Source organism: Anomaloglossus baeobatrachus, chromosome 1, assembly GCF_048569485.1.
Source record: "Anomaloglossus baeobatrachus isolate aAnoBae1 chromosome 1, aAnoBae1.hap1, whole genome shotgun sequence".
Lineage (NCBI taxonomy): Eukaryota > Metazoa > Chordata > Amphibia > Anura > Aromobatidae > Anomaloglossus > Anomaloglossus baeobatrachus.
The window spans coordinates 223,389,057-223,411,148 of record NC_134353.1 but is presented as its reverse complement, the minus strand read 5'-3'; the positions used below and the strand labels follow the sequence as shown (position 1 = coordinate 223,411,148).

General features: G+C 46.7%; 1 protein-coding gene across 5 annotated transcripts in view; it reads right to left on the bottom strand.

Moving 5' to 3' along the window:
- Positions 1-22,092, bottom strand: part of INPP4B (inositol polyphosphate-4-phosphatase type II B) — a 1,087,411-nt gene that overhangs the window by 133,039 nt on the left and 932,280 nt on the right. For all 5 annotated transcript variants that reach the window (XM_075348265.1, XM_075348236.1, XM_075348245.1 and 2 more), the window contains one exon: positions 12,058-12,230. In XM_075348265.1, the coding sequence (XP_075204380.1) occupies positions 12,058-12,230 (173 nt within the window). The remainder of the gene's footprint in view (positions 1-12,057; positions 12,231-22,092) is intronic.

Genomic DNA, 22,092 nt, shown 5'->3' with positions numbered 1-22,092 from the left:
TCTGTTCCTTTCCTCTCCTGCTGGAGAACTCTCTAACTGTTGTGTTGGCTCCTAACTCCCCCTGGCGGCTGCTCCTCCTCAGGGTTCCTGTTAGTAGTGGGTGGCTGCCCCCCATGTTTGGTGACTGCCTTAAGACCCGACCCTAGCCTGGTCCCCAGTGCGGAGGGAAACCTGGTTGTGTGTTTGAGTTGTGTAAGTGGTGAATCCGGTACCAACCTCTTCTGGATCCGGGTTAAGCACTGCACTTTAAGTGAGGTGCAGTACCCTGTGGCGACTGAAGCCTCAGGGGCGCCACACACACTACATCTGAAAATGTTGATTTTACCCACAGTAAGAGCCATTCAGAGACTGAAAATGGTTCTCCATGTGTTTGCCTGTACACTTTATGCAGTGAAGCAAGCCTGTGTGATGTGTTCAATGTTTCATGAGCCGCACCCGCAATACTCAGCTGAGTACCCGAGCACCCTGATGCTCGATTGAGTACTGAGCATGCTCGCTCATCATTAGTGTTAACGTGTTTTTTAAGTTACCCATTGTGGGTAGAAGCTTCAGATTTACAAACAGTTTGGCTGATTTATCAATTCCAGATTTCTTAAAAGTCACACATTTTTAGCCCAGGACTCCTCCAGTCTGCCCTGGAGTGATATTATATACACCTCTTATTTTGAATTGTACATTACACATCTGTGACAGAAAGTAACTAATGATTGAGAACAAGTGCAGGTAGGGCTAAGCTTTACATATTCTTGTAATCTTTCATAATAAGAATATGATCAGTATACATTGTACTTTTAACATGGCCACTAAAGTCTTCGCAATGGCATCTGTATTGCTAAAATTCATATCATGCTATTATCAGTCACAAACATCATTGTTTCAGAATGAGAAACAGATAAGAAAAATAATGATCACGGCAGAAGATATTTTTCAGGGCCTCCTGTCTGTAATCTCATTGAAATAAGCTGTTCTCCAGTAAACTAATAAACTATGTACAGTATATCTACATAACAATCATAAATAACATTGGCTGCAATATTAAAGCAGAGTTTACACTGGCCGATTATTGTGAAGAAAGTTCTTACGCATCCATGATTCCAATAAGCGGCCATTGTAAAGAGGTTTCCGATCACTGGCGAAGGTGGCAAAACACTAGTTCATTTGATGAAATGATTTTTAAGCAGACTTAAAAATTATTGCTCTCGGCAGCATATTGTCCTGTGTCAGTAGGACATGTGCTGCCGAAAATAATGGCAGCCTATCCCCGCTATCGATATATTGCTGATCATTCTGTGTGTATAGTAAATGTGTTTTGCCTATGTAAACAGGCTATTAATTGATCATTGATCAGCAAACACTTGATTGATGGTCAATTAGCACCCCAAATCAGGTGGTGTAAATCTGACTAAAGGCTCATTCTTGCTCATTAATTATAACCATGATTTGGTAGCCTGCAAAGGTGACGCCACACGCAGGGTCTAGCATTTTCCAAATATCCATTCATCGTTATCCTCTGAGAACACAAGATTTTGAAACTAAATCACGTTTTGGGAATAACAGTGGATAGAGTTTCAGATATGGACTCTTAGACCAGGGTCAGAGGAGCGTATATTTTCTCTACGAGGGAATCGGATGGATTATATTAATGACACTCCGTTCAAACTCTGATCAGCTGTCAGCTTAGTGTGACCCGAGTCTGTCGCATGAGATAATTGTAGTACAGGTAGGGAGAAGATGGAGTCTCATATCATCCAAGTGCAGTCCGGTGTTTTGTATGCACCCGTAGACTTGAATGAGTGCGTCAACTGATCTGCACTGCTAATTACAGCATGATGCAATGTTTTTCTCACACTGGATCGACATGAGAAAAAAAAAGCACCGATGAGCACTGCACCATAGTATGACACTGGTCCTAGATCTATCCAATAAAACATCGGGCAGCATACGTTCGTGTTATACGCTGGTGTGAGCAAGCCCACATCGTAACTGATGGAACTCACTTTTAATTGATCTTGATAGATCTAATATATAAAGCTCAGTGTATGTATGTGTGTGTGTGTGTATGTGTGTATGTATGTATGTCCGCTAAAGGAATTTGCACCGTCGCATTTACAATCATGAAATTTTACACAGACACCCCATGTGACCCAGGGAACGTCATAGACTATGTTTGGGCTGGAAAATTTAACCCCGTGCTTTCCAGTTACTCTACAAAAATCCTGCAGCCATTAAACTGAATGGAGGTGGGAGCTGTAGGCTATAAATAGCAACTGTCAGTGGTTGCTATAGGAACAAAATAAACTGTTAGTATACGATGCTTATGTGTGAGGTAAAAAGATGTCGGTGGTGAGAAGGATAGAGAGAGACAGACACAGACAGAGACAGACGGGCAAAGAGACAGACGAGGAAAGCGACAGACGGGCAAAGAGACAGACGGGCAAAGAGACAGCCGGGGAAAGAGACAGCCGGGGAAAGAGACAGCCGGGGAAAGAGACAGACGGGGAAAGAGACAGACGGGGAAAGAGACAGAAGGGGAAAGAGACAGACGGGGAAAGAGACAGAAGGGGAAAGAGACAGACGGGGAAAGAGACAGACGGGCAAAGGGACAGACGGGCAAAGAGACAGACGGGCAAAGAGACAGACGGGCAAAGAGACAGCCGGGGAAAGAGACAGCCGGGGAAAGAGACAGCCGGGGAAAGAGACAGACGGGGAAAGAGACAGACGGGGAAAGAGACAGATGGGGAAAGAGACAGACGGGGAAAGAGACAGCCCTGAAAAGAGGCAGCTGGGCAAAGAGTACCATCAAGAGGAACAAGGGAGGAGAGAGAATCCAGCACCAATGTAGTAAAAATATTTTGTTTATTCAAAATTCATAAAATGAAAAATCTGACCAAGTGCAGAGTATAAATACGCTTAACGCATTTCGGAGAAGAACAGACTCCTTATTCAGAAGCAATATTGCTTATGAATAAGGAGTCTGTTCTTTCCGAAAAACGTTAAGCGTATTTATACTCTGCACTTGGTCAGATTTTTCATTTTATGAATTTTGAATAAAGAAAATATTTTTACTACATCGGTGCTGGATTCTCTCTCCTCCCTTGTTCCTCTTGATAGTACTGATTACTCAGCTGTGGAAGCCAAACCACTTGTTCCTTGCACCGGACCAGAGGCTGGAGATATCTGCTCACCTGCTCTAGAGTGGTGAGCTGAACATATATTTATTTGTGTTTTTTCAGCAAAGAGACAAATGCCCAAAGAGACATACGGGCAAAGAGATAGACCTGGAAAGAGACAAACCTGGAAAGAGAAAGACCGGGAAAGAGACAGACCAGGAAAGAGACAGACCGGAAAGAGACAGACCGGAAAGAGACAGACCGGAAAGAGACAGACCGGGAAAGAGACAGATGGGCAAAGAGACAGACCGGCAAAGAGGCAGATGGGCAAAGAGACAGACCAGGCAAAGAGACAGATGGGCAAAGAGACAGCCCTGGAAAGAGACAGCCCTGGAAAGAGACAGACGGGCAAAGAGACAGACGGGCAAAGAGACAGACGGGCAAAGAGACAGACGGGCAAAGAGACAGGCCGGGAAAGAGACAGGCCGGGCAAATAGACAGACTGGCAAAGAGAGAGGCGGGAAAGAGACAGACGGGCAAAGAGACAGCCCTGGAACGAGACAGCCCTGAAAAGAGGCAGCTGGGCAAAGAGACAGCCGGACAAAGAGACAAATGCCCAAAGAGACAGACGGGCAAAGAGACAGACCTGGAAAGAGACAGACAGGCAAAGAGACAACCCTGGAAAGAGATAGCTCTAGAAAGAGACAGCCCGCAAAGAGAGACAGCCCGGGAAAGAGACAGCCCGGGAAAGAGACAGCCCGGGAAAGAGACAGCCCGGCAAAGAGACAGCCCGGCAAAGAGACAGCCGGGAAAGAGACAGCCGGGAAAGAGACAGCCCGGCAAAGAGACAGACCGGGAAAGAGACAGACCGGGAAAGAGACAGACCGGGAAAGAGACAGACCGGGAAAGAGACAGACCGGGAAAGAGACAGACCGGGAAAGAGACAGACCCGGAAAGAGACAGACCCGGAAAGAGACAGACCCGGAAAGAGACAGACCCGGAAAGAGACAGACCCGGAAAGAAACAGACCCGGAAAGAGACAGACCAGGAAAGAGACAGACCAGGAAAGAGACAGACCTAGAAACAGACAGATGGGCAAAGAGACAGCCGAGCAAAAAGACGCCGGACAAAGAGACAGATGGGCAAAGAGACAGAGAGAGAGAGAGACAGAAAGATACAGAGATTGAGACAGACACAGAGATGGAGACAGATAGACTGATGCAAATACAGACAGAGAGATAGAAACAGACAGACAAGGAAAGAGACAGACAGTGAGACAGACAGACAGCGACACACAGACAGAGACTGGGAGAGAGACAGAGAGACAGTTACTATCCCGGGCAACGCCGGGTACTACAGCTAGTTGTGTATAAAAATCAATTCTACCCATAAAAATCACTAATGGGTAACTGTCTATAAAATAGGTTATTGTCAGTGACAGAGACTGATGTGACTGTGATCTTTATACAGTCCTAGTCACGAGTAGAGTTGAGCGCAGTTCGAAGTTCTCCAGTTCACGGCTCGAGCGATTTTGGGGGCTGTTCTAGATCGAACTAGAACTTGAGCTTTTTTGCTAAAGAGAACGGTTCTAGCAGCAAAAAAAAACAGCTAATTCCTAGCTGGCTTTCCGCTGTAATAGTGTAAGTCACTCTGTGACTCACACTATTATGACATTTCAGTGTATAGTGTGCGGGAACAGCGCATTTTTTTTTTCCTTGTCTTCCTTCCCTAAGCGCGCGCGTGTAGTGGGGTGGGCCAGCATGTCAGCCAATCCTAGACACACACACAGCTAAGTGGACTTTTAGCCAGAGAAGCAACGGCATGTGTGATAGGATGTCCATGTCACATGTCCCTGCATTATAAACCGGACATTTTCCTCCAGCACGCCATTATCTGCCTTCTGCGTCCTTGGTGTCAGACATCACTGGCGCAGCTCCTATCGCCGATACTGCTGTATACACTCCATACACAGCGCTGGACAGCTTAGGGATAGCACTTTCTATCAGTCCTTTTAAGGGCTCATACCGGCAGGGTCAGAGCCATAGGTGACAGAGTTTAAAACAGAGTTTAACAGCTACACAAGATGACAGCGTCTGTGTAGCTAAGGTCAGGGATTTCCTCGCTGCATTTCCCCATTAGGAGGGATAGAAAGGCAGGCTTCCTTGCCTCTACCCAGAGACCCACAACCCTGGCACTGTACCCTCCTGCCCTTTGCACACTCCAACTCATTGTTACTAAGCCATTATACTAGCAAACACTGAGTGAACTTAGTGGCATCCTAAAGGTGGCTATTGGACTTCTGTATAGTCACACTAGTGCAAAGATATTTGCAGCACGTCTGCCTGCATTGCACACTCAAACTCATTATAACTAAGCCATTATACTAGCAAACACTGAGTGAACTTAGTGGCATCCTAAACGTGGCTATTGGACTTCTGTATAGTCCCACTAGTGCAAAGATATTTGCAGCACGTCTGCCTGCATTGCACACTCAAACTCATTGTTACTAAGCCATTATAGTAGCAAACACTGAGTGAACTTAGTGGCATCCTAAACGTGGCTGTTGGACTTTTGTATTGTCCCAGTAGTGCAAAGATATTTGCAGCACGTCTGCCTGCATTGCACACTACAACTCATTGTAACTAAGCCATTATACTAGCAAACACTGAGTGAACCTAGTGGCATCCTAAACGTGGCTGTTGGACTTCTGTATAGTCCCACTAGTGCAAAGATATTTGCAGCACGTCTGCCTGCATTGCACACTCCAACTCATTGTTACTAAGCCATTAGACTAGCAAACACTGAGTGAACCTAGTGGCATCCTAAACGTGGCTATTGGACTTCTGTATAGTCCCACTAGTGCAAAGATATTTGCAGCACGTCTGCCTGCATTGCACACTGAAACTCATAGTAACTAAGCCATTATACTAGCAAACACTGAGTGAACTTAGTGGCATCCTAAACGTGGCTATTGGACTTCTGTATAGTCCCACTAGTGCAAAGATATTTGCAGCACGTCTGCCTGCATTGCACACTCAAACTCATTGTTACTAAGCCATTATACTAGCAATTTATGCTGCCAGTTTAAGGGCCGTAGTTGCATTGTCAGGGATATTTATTCTTTATTATTCTGCTGTTAATAAAGCTAGACCACCGCTGCAATCTACACCACCTCTCAATTTTTACTACCACATTTTCAGTGCACAATCTTGTCGCAATCAACATGAGTGGCAAAATGACAGATGCTGGTGGAAAGGGGAAGAGGCGTGGTGGAAAAGGAAAAAAAGGGTTTGTCCGTGGGGAAGGTGGCAAAGCTCCATTAACATCTGCTGAAGATAGACCATCTACCAGCAAAAGTAAGATGTCTACTACTTACCGTGGACAATCTGATGTGCTCCCTTTTTTATGGACACAAACAACAGGAACAAAGGTAGATGATGGGCAAAAAAGGAAAATGCTTGAATGGATCTCAAGTGGTCCAACAAGTGCCCTCTCAGCCACCTCAAGTACCGCATCCAAAAAACACCAGTCCTCTGAGTTGTCATCCCAATCAAACTTGCTTTCTCCCAGCTCTGAAGTCTCCATCAGCCCTGCACAGTATGGTGGAACTGAGATGGCTGAGTCTGCAGAGCTGTTCAGTCACACTATAGCCTGGGAATCAGAGGTCTGCTCCCAAGCTACAGTGAGTACAGACCAGGAAATGGTCTGCAGTAATGCCCAGAACTTTTGTGACTCTGATTCAGGCCGTGAGGACCAGGTTTCTGAGCATAATGTTGACCCTTTGTCACAAACTGTAACACCTGTGGTTATAGACAATGAGGAACATACTGATGACGATAAGACGCAGATACCAGATTGGGATGACAACTTAAATATTCGGTCAGGGCAAGAAGAGGCTCGGTCTGAGGGTGAGGGGAGTGCAAACACAACAATTGATGATGAAGTTCTAGATCCCACCTACTGTCAAACCACAGTCAGGCACTCGAGGAGGTCAACTGAGGCGGTGGAGGAGGATGCAACCTACGACGAAGTTACCTTGCGCCTTCCTGGACAGAGTCGGAGCACTGGTAGCACGTCTACAACTGCATCATCAGCCACCACTCTGCCTCTGAGCACTAGTCGGGGGGGCTCAGCAGGTCGCATGCCCTCTAAGCCTTGCCTAGCCTGGTCCTTTTTTGACATAGAAAAAGATCGCCCAAATTATGTGATGTGTAAAATTTGTCGTGATTCTGTTAGTAGAGGTCAAAACCTCAGCAGTTTGACAACTTCTTCCATGAATCGTCACATGAATAAATATCATAGGTCCCAGTGGGAAGCTCACCGTGCTGCAATGCGGCCTAGCGGAGCGAACCATCCACGGCCTGCCCCTTCCAGTGCATCCGCGCGCTCTTCATCTTCTAGGACTGTGGGGACAGCTGTCACACCTGGTTTTCCACGCACAACTTCCACCACTGTAACCACAACAGGCAGTTTGCTTGGTAGGTCATCAGTTGGTTTGGAAGGGGAAACAAGTGCGTGTATACAGCTCTCTCAGACATCGATAGCACCAACGTTGGATGAAGGCAACATCATGTCTACGCCTGCACTTTCCTCACAAACCTGCATTTTTCCAGGGACACCCTACTCAACACCGTCTACACACAGCAGCCAGATCTCTGTCCCTCAGATGTGGACAAATAAAAGGCCATTTCCTGCGACCCATGACAAAGCTAAGAGGTTGACTTTATCCCTGTGTAAGCTCTTGGCTACCGAAATGCTGCCTTTCCGCCTGGTGGACACAGGATTTTAGAGACCTTATGTCTGTCGCTGTGCCCCAGTACCAGATGCCCAGTCACCACTACTTCTCTAAGAAAGGTGTGCCCGCGCTACACCAGCATGTCGCACACAACATCACCGCTTCCTTGAGAAACTCTGTGTGTGAACGGGTGCATTTCACCACCGATACTTGGACCAGTAAGCATGGACAGGGACGTTACATGTCGCTGACTGGGCACTGGGTAACTATGGTGATAGATGGTGAAGGGTCTGCTACACAAGTCTTGCCGTCCCCACGACTTGTGTGTCAATCCTCTGTCTGTCCAAGTTCCGCCACTGCTTCTGCCTCCTCCACCTCATCTGTGTCCTCCACCGCCGCCCCAAGCCTGCCTGGTCAGGCCACCAGTGTTCTCACTGCGCAGAAGGAATCATGCACCCCTCATTACTATGCTGGCAGCAGAGCGCAAAGGCATCAGGCGGTCTTTAGCTTGACATGTCTTGGGAATAAGAGTCACACAGCTGAGGAGTTGTGGTCAGCTCTGCGGTCCGAGTTTAATAAATGGTTGTCTCCACTCAACCTGCAGCCTGGTAAGGCCGTGTGCGACAATGCTGCAAACCTGGGTGCGGCCCTTCGCCTGGGCAAGGTGACACACGTGCCTTGTATGGCTCACGTGTTGAACCTTGTTGTCCAGCAATTTTTAACACACTATCCCGGCGTAGATGGCCTTCTGACCAGGGCACGAAAACTGTCTGCTCACTTCCGCCGTTCAACCGCCGCAGCTGAGCGGCTTGCATCACTCCAGAAGTCTTTCGGCCTGCTGGTTCATCGCCTGAAATGCGATGTGGCGACACGCTGGAATTTGACTCTCCACATGTTACAGCGACTGTGGCAACACCGCCGAGCCCTGGTGCAATACGTCATGACGTATAGCCTGGGCCAACGAGATGCAGAGGTGGGGCAGATCACCCTGATGGAGTGGTCTCAGATCAAGGACATATGCACCCTTCTGCACAGTTTCGACATGGCGACGAATATGTTTAGCGCTGACAATGCCATTATCAGCATGACAATTCCAGTCATTTACATGCTGGAGCACACGCTAAACACTATTCGGAGTCAGGGTGTGGGACAACAGGAAGGGGAGGAACTACAGGAGGATTCATATGCGCAAGGGACAACAACATCACCAAGGTCCAGACGTTCATCATCACCAACGCGGCAGGCATGGGACCATGGGGGACAGGGATCAACAAGGGCGCATGGTAGCAGGCGAAATGTTGAGGTAGGTGCAGGAGAACATGAAGAAATGGAGGACGAACTGTCCATGGACATGGAAGACTCAGCGGATGAGGAGACCTTGGTCAAATTTCAGTTGAAAGAGGTTGGGGGGAGATGTCAGAGGAATAAAGAACGGTTAGCACCTCTATGCCACAAACACAGCGTGGACTTGGTCCGCATGGCTGCGCAAGACACATGAGTGCCTTCTTGTTGCACTACCTCCAACATGGCCCTCGTATTGTCAAAATTAGAAGTGATGATGACTACTGGCTTGCCACACTATTAGATCCCCGGTACAAGTCCAAATTTTGTGACATAATTCCAGCCATAGAAAGGGACGCACGTATGCAGGAGTATCAGCAGAAGCTGTTACTAGATCTTAGCTCGGCTTTTCCACCAAACAACCGTGCAGGTGCAGGGAGTGAATCTCCCAGTTGTAACTTGACAAACATGGGACGGTCTCGTCATCTCCAACAGTCTACCCGTACCAGTAGCACCGTATCTGGTGCTGGTAACAGCAATTTTATTGAATCTTTTCACAATTTTTTTAGACCCTCCTTTGCAAGGCCACCAGAGACAACAAGTCTGACACATAGTCAACGGCTGGAGAGGATGATACAGGAGTATCTCCAAATGAACATCGATGCCATGACTTTGCAAATGGAGCCTTGCTCATTTTGGGCTTCAAATCTTGAAAAATGGCCAGAGCTCTCCACTTACGCCTTGGAGATTTTGTCGTGTCCAGCTGCCAGCGTTGTCTCTGAACGTGTCTTCAGTGCTGCTGGGTGTGTGCAGGCAGATAAGCGCACGCGTCTGTCCAGTGACAATGTGGACAGACTAACGTTCATCAAAATGAACAAGTCATGGATCCACAAGGAATTTACAACCCCTGTGTCATCCTGGGGAGAGTAAATGCTTGTGGATTTGGAATGTGCTTGATGCAAATCAAAACATCCTGTTTGCAACTAGGGCACAAGTGCTGCCACTGATGGGGTGTCTGTGGGGCACAATTTTTGGAAAAAAGGGAGACTCCGCTTGGAGTAACCCTTACTTACAGTGTTTTTTAAAAATGATCCAAGATGAACAGAGCTGGTATCAGCAAAGACTTTGCTACCTACCCCGGTGTCATCCTGGGGACGGTTAAGAATGGCGTATTTTTGAATGTGCTTGATGCAAATCTAGCTGTGAAGTGTACAACTAGGGCACAAGTGCTGCCACTGAATGGGTGGGTGTGTGTGGGGCACAATTTTTGGAAAAAAAGGGAGACTCTGCTTGGAGTAACCGTTGCTTGCTGTGTTTTTTAAAAGGAGCCAAGATGAACAAGTCATGGTTCAGCAAAGACTTTGCTACCTTCCCCGGTGTCATCCTGGGGACGGTTAAGAATGGCATATTTTTGAATGTGCTCGATGCAAATCTAGCTGTGAAGTGTACAACTGGGGCACAACTGAAAACACTGAAGGGGTGGGTGTGTGTGTGGCCCAATTTTTGGAAAAAAGGGAGACTCCGCTTGGAGTAACCCTTGCTTACAGGGTTTTTAAAAAGGAGCCAAGATGAACAGAGCTAGGATCAGGAAAGACTTTGCTACCTACCCCGGTGTCATCCTGGGGACGGTTAAGAATGGCGTATTTTTGAATGTGCTTGATGCAAATCTAGCTGTGAAGTGTACAACTAGGGCACAAGTGCTGCCACTGAATGGGTGGGTGTGTGTGGGGCACAATTTTTGGAAAAAAGGGAGACTCCGCTTGGAGTAACCCTTACTTGCAGTGTTTTTAAAAATGATCCAAGATGAACAGAGCTGGGATCAGCAAAGACTTTGCTACCTACCCCGGTGTCATCCTGGGGACGGTTAAGAATGGCGTATTTTTGAATGTGCTTGATGCAAATCTAGCTGTGAAGTGTACAACTAGGGCACAAGTGCTGCCACAGAATGGGTGGGTGTGTGTGGGGCACAATTTTTGGAAAAAAGAGACACTCCGCTTGGAGTAATCCTTGCTTACATTGTTTTAAAAAATGATCCAAGATGCATACAGCTGGGATCAGGAAAGACTTTGCTACCTACCCCGGTGTCATCCTGGGGACGGTTAAGTATGGCGTATTTTTGAATGTGCTTGATGCAAATCTAGCTGTGAAGTGTACAACTGGGGCACAAGTGCTGCCACTGAAGGGGTGGGTGTGTGTGTGGCCCAATGTTTAGAAAAAAGGGAGACTCCGCTTGGAGTCACCTTGCGGTGTTTTACATGATTTTAGAAGGGCGTGCCATGCCTATATCTGTGTCTCCTCCTCTTTTTCCTTGTCCAGCACTTTTGTTTTCGCATGAGTATATGTCCTTGTCACTTTCCCATGTGTTTGTGTTGTGTTGTGAGTTGTTTGTCACCTTTTGGACACCTTTGAGGGTGTTTTCTAGGTGTTTTTATGTGTTTGTGATTGACTGCCATTGTTTCCTATGCAGTTCGAGTTCGGTTCATCGAACGTTCGACGATCCGAACTCGAACGGGACCTCCGTTCGGCGAACCGACCTTGAGCCAAACCGCGACCGGTTCGCTCATCTCTAGTCACGAGCACTACACAAGCAACTGGCAATAAATGACTTAATTATTAACATGGATATATAGAACAAACACCCCACATGACACAAAAGGAAGAATCTAAATATTCTTCCTGCTCATTGTAAATGACCATTCCTATGGTATTTGCATTATTTATCCAAAGCTTATTTTCTGTTAGACATGCAGCCAGCACATAGAAGCGACTGTGCAGGGATTGTATGTGACCCGCTGCCCACTTGGACGAAAATGAATCCACTCCTCAATACCAGTAGATTAAGCCTGCTACACTAATTGCTTGATGGTCTGTTTCCGAGCCTAATGAATGGATCTCTGTACACCGCGCCAGTAGTCTCAAGTGTGAACTTACTGCTTGGCTGAAAACCACGTCTCTTCTGAAGGTGAGGCGCAAGCATTGGGGCAAACCACATGCCAGTTCTTGAAGAACAACAAAAGTCATTGATGTCTTTGCCTTCTCCACTACTTCTGCTACACAGTCTTTTAGTGTAATTATCAGAGGGTAGAGCTGTTCATACCAGTCTTCTGCATGAAAGAAAAAAGGAGAGTGATCAAAGTAAACAGGGAGAGAACATCATGAAACGAGGCACTCCGCTGCCATGCTGAGAAAACACTGCATACATAAAAATATTATGCAAACCTGCACTCAAAAGATAGACATCACATCAGATGAATCTGTTAGATGCTGCAACCGGTTACTGACAGGCACAATCACCACTGAATTATAAGAGAATTATAAAATACCAGCTGTTCATCAAGTTTCACTTCCAGTTGCAAAGCAGAGAAAATGAGACGTGGACCAAGAATGGAGCAGAACATGTACACAAGTTATGCACTATTTACAGCTTGGCAGCTTCATCTGTATTGAATGGATCAGAACATATTCACTAAAGGGGACCAAACTCTCTGACAAAGCTGTCCAAAGAAAATGCTCGTAGAAAGCGACGGTTCCCCAGTTCCCTGCTGTTCTATATGTCACTTTGGAAGTATTACTTTTGAAATACTTGTGTCAGTCTCAAGGGGCGCTTACTAATTTTTACTGTTGTTTTCACACTTTCTAGGAGTCTTCTCTTGGCCCCCACACTTTTATGGAGTTAGTGCTTTATATCTCTTGGCTTTACTTCATTGCACCCTTTGCTATGTTGTTTCTCCTTGACAACACAAACATTTGGTTTTTTTTTTGTACTTGTACATTGCCATCTTGTGTCACATACTGATATTGCAGGGTGTATGTTTTTACCCAGGTGTTTTCCCACCCTATTTGTATCCTTAAATGTTTCTTGTGATCTTGTGTTCACTCTATATATCTATAGACTAATATTGTCTATATTTTTTTTATTTTACCTGTATTAATAAACCTATGTTTTATCCTACCATACTTATTTGCCTTGCATATCTTTTTCTTGACATGTATTGCTTTTAAAGGGAACCTGTCGCCATGTTTTTGCCTTATGAGCTGCGGCCACCAGTAAGCCCTTATATACTGCATACCAGAGTACTGTATATAAGAGCCCGGGCCGCTCTATAGAAGGTAAAAAACACCTTTATTTTACTCACCTAGGGGGTGGTCAGGCCTGATGGATGTCGCTGCTCCCAGTTCAGTGCCTCCTCCATCTTGTGCAGTCGCCGTCCTTCTGCCCAGCCCTGGGTACATGACACGTCCTGCAGTTACATGCGGCTGCGGGAAATCCGCAGCATGTTCCGCAGCCGCACATACCGCAACATGGAAGCAGCACTCCCCAAATCCCATAGGATAACATGGGGAGTGTCTGTACTTGCGTAAACACGCAGATTTATCTGGAAAATCTAGAAAATCTGCGGGTTTTTCACAGCAAAATCCGCAGGTATGTTCTCCCGTGGGCACATGGACTTAGAGGTACTTTGCACGCTGCGACATCGCTAGCCGATGACAGCGATGCCGAGTGACATAGCACCCGCCCCCGTCGCACATGCAATATCTTGTGATAGCTGCCGTAGCGAACATTATCGCTAAGGCAGCTTCACACGCACTTACCTGCTCTGCGACGTCGCTCTGGCCGGCGACCCGCCTCCTTCCTAAGGGGGCGGGTCGTGCGGCGTCACAGCGACGTCACACGGCAGGCAGCCAATAGAAGCGGAGGGGCGGAGATGTGTGGGACATAAACATCCCACCCACCTCATTCCTTCCACATTGGCGGTGGAGGCAGGTAAGGAGATGTTCCTCGCTCCTGCGGCTTCATACACAGCGATGTGTGCTGCCGCAGGAATGAGGAACAACATCGTATCTCCTATTGGTGTGACATTATGGAAATGTCCGACGCTACACAGATCACCGATTTACGATGCTTTTGCGATCGTTTATCGGTGCATTTAGGCATTACACGTTGCGACGTCGTTACTGGCGCCGGATGTGCGTAACTTTTGATTTGACCCCGACGATATCGCAGTAGCGATGTCGCAATGTGCAAAGTACCCCTTAGCCTTAGGCCTGTGCCACACATCCGTGCTGCCGGCACGTGTTTGTCATTTTTTACACGTACCGGCGGCACGGAGACACTTTAACCAATGCTACCCTATTGTAGCAGGCACACACACGTAAAACCACACGGAACGTGTGTCCGTGTGCGTTTGTACGTGTGTGCGATTTTCAAAGCGCTGACATGTCCGGTTTTTCGCCGGCAGCACGGGTGTCACACGGCCCGCACCCGTACCACACGGGTGTAGTGTGGATGCGGTCCCGTGTGACACGCGCCGGAGAAAACACACATGTCAGTGAAAAAAAACAAAACATTAACTCACCTTCTCCAGCCCTCCTGTCTCTGCCGCTGCTGCCTCTTGCTGCCGACCGCCGCTCATTATTCTCATTGAATATTCACTTCACAGCCTGGCAGCAGCAGCAGCGGGGAGACGGGAGGGCTGGAGACCGAGGATCAGCACCACGGACAGCAGCGCGGACATCAGGAAGGACCAGGTGAGTATAATAATTACTGATTCTACATGTGCTATCGCGGATAGCACACGTAGAACACACGTGTCACGCACGTACCAGAGACACGTACTTACCTGCACACAACACGCAGGGAAAATACGTGTCTCTCGGCACGTGCGTGAATTTCACGTGAGTGTGGCAGAGGCCTTAGAAACAAATTTTACATTTTATATATACTAAACTGAAGAGTAAAATTATTATCTTATAGTAAGTCCAATTTGCAGCTCGTTTTATTGTGTAAAATTGCAGTTACATTCTGCAGGTTTTAGAGTTGAAGTCCCCTGGTATTCCCTGCTGGTTCAGTGTCAGCATAGAACTTGTTCTGATGGGTTTATTTTCTGGAAAGTATCATTTTGCTTCAGGCACTGTATGCTATTTGATTGTAGGATATAAAATGTAATGATTCACTAATATATTTAATATATTATTAAGGCCAAGTTGTTAAAGAGGTTTTCTGCTACTAATGTGACCCCCTTTGATTTGTCCTAACTATTCCTAAATAACACTTGCCAGATTTGCTGCTGCTGCCCACCCTGCTCCTGTAAGCTGATCTTTCTGTGGCTCCTATATTCCTATGTTGATGTTTTAGCTTTGCATATCTTTTTCTTGACATGTATTGCTTTTAAAGGGAACCTGTCGCCATGTTTTTGCCTTATGAGCTGCGGCCACCAGTGAGCCCTTATATACTGCATACCAGAGTACTGTATATAAGAGCCCGGGCCGCTCTATAGAAGGTAAAAAACACCTTTATTTTACTCACCTAGGGGGTGGTCAGGCCTGATGGGTGTCGCTGCTCCCGATTCAGTGCCTCCTCCATCTTGTGCAGTCGCTGTCCTTCTGCCCAGCCCTGAGTACATGACACGTCCTGCTTCATTCACACAGAGGCTATCATTGCACTTCTGCACATGCGCACTTTGATCTGCCCTTCTGAGGTCAGAGCCTGGGGGCCAGAATACAAGATGGCACACCGGGACCGGAGCAACGCTGAAAAAAGGTGAAGCCGCTGGAGTGTAAGACAGGAGCAGGGGATTCAGATTTAAAGTGACACTCCCGTGCTGAACCCCCCCCAAAAAAAAACAAAAAAAAAAACGTTTGAGTGGTACTTTAAAGAAACAGCCCCTTTAAAGAAACACTAATCATAAGAATTACAAGGACAGAAGTTTCAACCTTACACCCTATTAATGATGCGGCACATCATAGCATATAGGATGCAGTATTTGTTTTTCATCCCCTTATTCTGGGAGCCATATCTTTTATAAAGCTAGATTTACTTATATTTTGGAGTACATACAATGTATATACATTTTTGTAATATTTTTTGAGCAATAGAAAATGAAAATTTTATTTGGAAATAGAATGAAAATAAAAAGCACAAGTGACTTTTTTATTTTTTAACGGTTTTTATGTTGAATACTACTAAACTAGTTGGACCTAGGTCATTTTTCAACCTATGTAACTATACGATCATATACTAGGAGCCATATCATTTTATTTATTATTCGACAGAGGTGTGTAAGGGAATATTTTTTTTATCCAGAATAAGGTGAATGGGGCATGTAACGGGTCTCATTGGGTCTTCTAGGGGGCATCCCAGTTCTCTCCTGTCCCTCAGCGTTTGGGCCCTGCCCAGCACATCACTTTGTGAAATCAAGTATTAAACAATCATTATTAGTGTATTATGGGGTTTTAAGAGATATGATTTCCATTGACCCTGTGCTCTAATTTTTTAAAATTACAAGGCCCTTACCTAATCACATAGCTAATTACTAGCTAAAAATGGCAGATTGTAAACACAGTATACTAAACTGTGTATTCTTTGAAGGATTTTTACAAGACTGTATCCAAAAAGTCCATAAAATCCTGCAGACTCAGACGGGGTGGGGGGGACATAATCTTCAGTTTCCTTTTATCTGTGTAATGCCTGTTTCACACGTTAGTGAAAAACACAGACGGTTTTCACTGACGTGTAAAACAACGCATATCTCCCTCCGTGTGCCGTGATTCATGGCACACGTGGGTTGTCCATGTGCAATCCGTGATACGTGATCCGTTATCTGTGATTGCACATGGACGTACACTTACCTGTCCCTGCTCCTGCTGCCCGTGGTGCTCAACTCTTTGGCTCTGCTGTGTTTCTGGCTGGTGCTGACCTCCGCTGCAGCTACTTCCGGGTCGGCTGTGCCTGCATACATGAATATGCATGCATTAATGAGTTGGCTCTGATTCAGCAGCCAGCTGAGGCCGGAGACAGCTTTGCTGGAGAAGGTGAGTTAAAAATGTTTTTTATTTTCAATATATGTTTTTTTCTGGTACGTGTTTCACGGATCACACCACTGTGTGGTCCGTGGGACATCAGTGATGCCAGAAAAAAACCAGACTTTTCTTTCTCCGTGCGGCAATCACAGACACGTGTGTACGCCGCACTGAGACATGGTCAGTGAAAAATGATGTGTTTGCGCAGACCCATTGATTATTGATTATAATGGGTCTGTGTATGTCCGTGATTCTGGTACGTATAAAAACTAGCACATACGTACCAGAATCACTGATGTCTGAAACAGGCCTAAGTTCAGTGTTCCAATGAAAAAAAACCCTCAGCATCCCTTGTGGACTATTACTTATCTAGTAGTAAATTGCAATTGAGTTTTCATCTAGTAGGGACAGAACAATATAGATTCTTCCTATATGGCTTACATGAAATTATTCATTCCTTCTACCTGCAATTCTGAAGGCAAGTATAATTCTAACTGTGACTAAACCTATGAAAATGATGATACTCCATTCACTGTGTATAAGGCTACCAGAGATCTTCTATAAACTGTGTGACAAATCCTGAATGATCGGCACTCCACTAATAGGGGTTGATGAAAGCTTTGAATGGGCTGATACACGTCCTTGGACTTGCTTAATAAAAGAAAAATGAGATCCATTGACAATTCTTTTGCTTTGCCCATGACTCACAATCCAGAAACGTCAGAGGCTGGATGAAAGATGAAAAAGTCTGTCTGGACCCCAGAAACTCACTCAGTGTTTATGCACACACACTGATTACAAGCAAACAGGTCACAGGTGAGGATGTTACCTTTATTAGCCATTTAACACTAGAAGTCCCAGGAATTTCGAGCTCCCCCCTGAAGTCCCGAAAGAGGGTCAAATGACCCTTAAGCCTGCTTTACACGGTACGATCGATTGTGCGATTTCACAATCGATCGTACCCGCCCCCGTCCTTTTTGCGTCACGGGCAAATCGCTGCCCGTGTCGCACAAAGTTACTAAACCCCGTCACACATACTTACCTCTCGTGCGACCTCGCTGTGGGCGGCGAACGTCCACTTCCTGGAGTGGGAGGGACGTTCGGCGTCACAGTGACGTCACACGGCCGCCGGCCAATCAGAGCGGAGGGGCGGAGATGAGCAGGATGTAAACATCCCGCCCACCTCCTTCCTTCCACATAGAGCCGGTGGCGGCCGCGGGAGGCAGGTGAGCTGCTCATCGTTCCCGTGGTGTCACACGGAGCGACGTGTGCTACCACGGAAACGATGGGCGACTAAAGTAACCGATATTATGGAACCTAACGAGCAGTACCCGACTCACGATTTGTGAGCGATACTGCGTCGCTAGGAGGTGTCACACAGGCCGGCATCGCCAGCGATGCCGGATGTGCGTCACAAAAACCGTGACCCCGACGATCTATCACCCGATAGATTGCCTGGTGTAAAGCAGGCTTAAGTCCAAACTGACCTAACTAACTAGAAACTAAATGGCTAAACTCAATGGAAAACAACAACCTCCTGTGGTGGAACAGTAATGGCCTTAACCCCTTCACCCCCGGCCACTAAAACACCCTAATGACCGGGCCATTTTTTGCAATTCTGACCAGTGTCACTTTGACAGGTTATAACTCTGGAACGCTTCAACGGATCCTGGCGATTCTGAGATTGTTTTTTCGTGACATATTGTACTTCATGTCAGTGGTAAATTTAGGCCAATATTTTTTGCATTTATTTGTGAAAATTTAGGAAATTTTGCGAAAATTTTGAAAATTTCGCAATTTTCAAACTTTGAAAATTTATGCCCATAAATCTGAGAGAGAGGTCACACAAAATAGTTACTAAATAACATTTCCCACTTGTCTACTTTACATCAGCGCAATTTTCGAAACAAATTTTTTTTTCGTTAGGAAGTTAGAACGGGTCAAAGGTCATCAGCAATTTCTCATTTTTCCAACAAAATTTACAAAATAATTTTTTTTAGGGACCACATCACGTTTGAAGTGACTTTGAGAGACCTAGGTGACAGAAAATACCCAAAAGTGACCCCATTCTAAAAACTGCACCCCTCACACTGCTCAAAACCACATCCAATAAGTTTATTAACCCTTTAGGTGCTTCACAGGAACCAAAGCAATGTGGAAGGAAAAAATGAAAATTTTTCTTTTTAAACACAAAAATGTTACTTTAGCCATAAAATTTTCATTTTTACAAGGGAGAAAAGAGAAAGTGCACAATACAATTTATTGTGCATGTTCTCCTGAGTACGCTGATACCCCATATGTGGTAAAATTCAATTGTTTGGGCGCACGGCAGAGCTCGGAAGGGAAGGAGCGCCATTTGAATTTTTGAACGCAAAATTAGCTGCACTCATTAGCGGACGCCATGTCGGGTTTGAAGACCCCCTGAGGTGCCTAAACAATGGAGCTCCCCCACAAGTGACCCCATTTTAGAAACTAGAGCCCTCAAATAATTTTTCTAGATGTTTGGTGAGCACTTTGAACACCTGGGGGCTTCACAGAAGTTTATAGCGTTGAGCCGTGAAAAGAAAAAAATTTTTTTTTACCACAAACCGGTTGCTTCAACTAGGTAGCTTTTTCTTTCACAAGGGTAACAGGAAAAAATGCACCATACAATGTATTGTGCATTTTCTCCTGAGTACGCAGATACCTCATATGTGGTGGAAAGTAATTGTTTGGGCGCATGGCGGGGCTCAGAAGAGAAGGAGCGCCATTTGACAGCAAAATTGGTTGGAATCATTAGCGGATGCCATGTCACGTTTGGAGACCCCCTATGGTGCCTAAACAATGGAGCTCCCCCACAAGTGACCCCATTTTGGAAACTAGAGCCCTCAAATAATTTTTCTAGATGTTTGGTGAGCACTTTGAACACCTGGGGGCTTCACAGAAGTTTATAGCGTTGAGGCGTGAAAAGAAAAAAAATTTTTTTTACCACAAACCGGTTGCTTCAACTAGGTAGCTTTTTTTTCACAAGGGTAACAGGAAAAAATGCACCATAAAATGTATTGTGCATTTTCTCCTGAGTACGCAGATACCTCATATGTGGTGGAAATCAAATGTTTGGACACACTGCAGTGCTCGGAAGGCAAGGAGCGCCATTTGCATTTTTGAGTGCAAAAGAAGCTGCACTCATTAGCGGACGCCATGTCGGGTTTGAAGACCCCCTGAGGTGCCTAAACAATGGAGCTCCGCCACAAGTGACCCCATTTTGGAAACTAGAGCCCTCAAATAATTTTTCTAGATGTTTAGTGAGCACTTTGTACACCTGGGGGCTTCACAGAAGTTTATAGCGTTGAGCCGTGAAAAGAAAAAATGTTTTTTTACCACAAAACGGTTGCTTCAACTAGGTAGCTTTTTTTCACAAGGCTATCAGGAAAAAATGCACCATAAAATGTATTGTGCATTTTCTCCTGAGTACGCAGATACCTCATATGTGGTGGAAAGTAATTGTTTGGGCGCATGGCGGGGCTCAGAAGAGAAGGAGCGCCATTTGACTTTTCAAACGCACAGACGCAGTGCACTGATCGGCCGCTGCAGGACGCACAGTCGGATGCGATACAAAAAGCTTCGGGGATACGTAAAAAAAAAAGTCACGCCAAAAATTGACCATGGATGCAGATCCGTTATGTGCATCCCTGATTAGCGCTCGGAGGGACGCACGGACGGATGGGATACAAAAAGCGTTGCGGATACGGAAAAAAGTCATGCCAAAAATTGAGCAGGGATGCAGATCCGTTATCTGCATCCCTGATCAGCGCTTGGCGGGACGCACGGACGGATGCGATACAAAAGCGTCGGGGATACGTAAAAAAAAAAGTCACGTCAAAAATTGACCATGGATGCAGATACGTTATCTGCATCCCTGATCAGCGCTTGGCGGGATTCACGGACGGATGCAATACAAAAAGCGTCGCAGATACGGAAAAAAGTCACACCAAAAATTGAGCAGGGATGCCGATCCGTTATGTGCATCCCTGATTAGCGATCGGCGGGACGCACGGACGGATGGGATACAAAAAGCGTTGCGGATACGGAAAAAAGTCACGCCAAAAATTGAGCAGGGATGCAGATCCGTTATCTGCATCCCTGATCAGCGCTTGGCGGGACGCACGGACGGATGCGATACAAAAAGCGTCGGGGATACGGAAAAAAAAGTACCGCCAAAAATTGAGCAGGGATGCAGATACGTTATCTGCATCCCTGATCAGCGCTTGGCGGGACGCACGGACGGATGAGGTGTAAAAATGGACAGGGGATACAGAAAAAAAAAAAAAAAGTTATTCTCACAGTACCCAGAGGATCACTGACCAGAAGTGCTGCAGGAGGAACAGCTTTACAGGAGCAGCAGGCAAATCAGCAGAATGCCCAGGAAGGACCCAGCGATGGAGGCAGATGTGATCGGGCCGGTGAAGACAGGTAAGAGGACGTCGGGGGAGAGCAGAGGGGGAGAGGGGGGGGAGAGCAGAGGGGGAGGGGGGAGAGCAGAGGGGGAGACCGGAGAGGGAGCTGCAGAAGCAGAATAGAGATAATGGGGGAGGCAGTCAGATCGCGGGGGGAGCAGATAGGGATGTCGGGGGGGGGGGAGCAGATCGGGATGTCGGGGGGGCAGATCGCAGGGGGGGGCACGGGCAGGGGCTAACACGGGAGCGCCCAGGGGCACCACGGGAGCGCGCACGGGCTGCAAGGTGAGCACAGTACTCACGTGCAGCAGAAGCGGTGACCTCAGCTACGGCGGCGGCAGCAGCGGCGGTGGCGTGGTAGCACAAGTACCAGCCACTGCACGCTGCAGACATGTTGGGGGAGGGCTCGCAGGCCAGCACAGGCCTGGGGAGGCGGCCACCGGCAGATCAGACCACCCCACTGCACACTGATTGGAGCGATTGCGCGTCATAGCACGATCGCTCCAATCAGTGCTGCAGGGGCTGGGGGCGACATGTTTGAGGTCCACCTATGATATGCTGCAGCAGCTGCGGCATCTCATAGCTGGATCTCACAGTATCGCACTAATTCGGGCATTATTTTTGCCGAAATTAGTGCGAACGATGTGGTTGGCGGTTCAGATTTGAACAGCCAATCACATCGATCGTCGATAGGGGGTGGCGATGCCGCCCCCCCTGGGGTCAAGCAAAG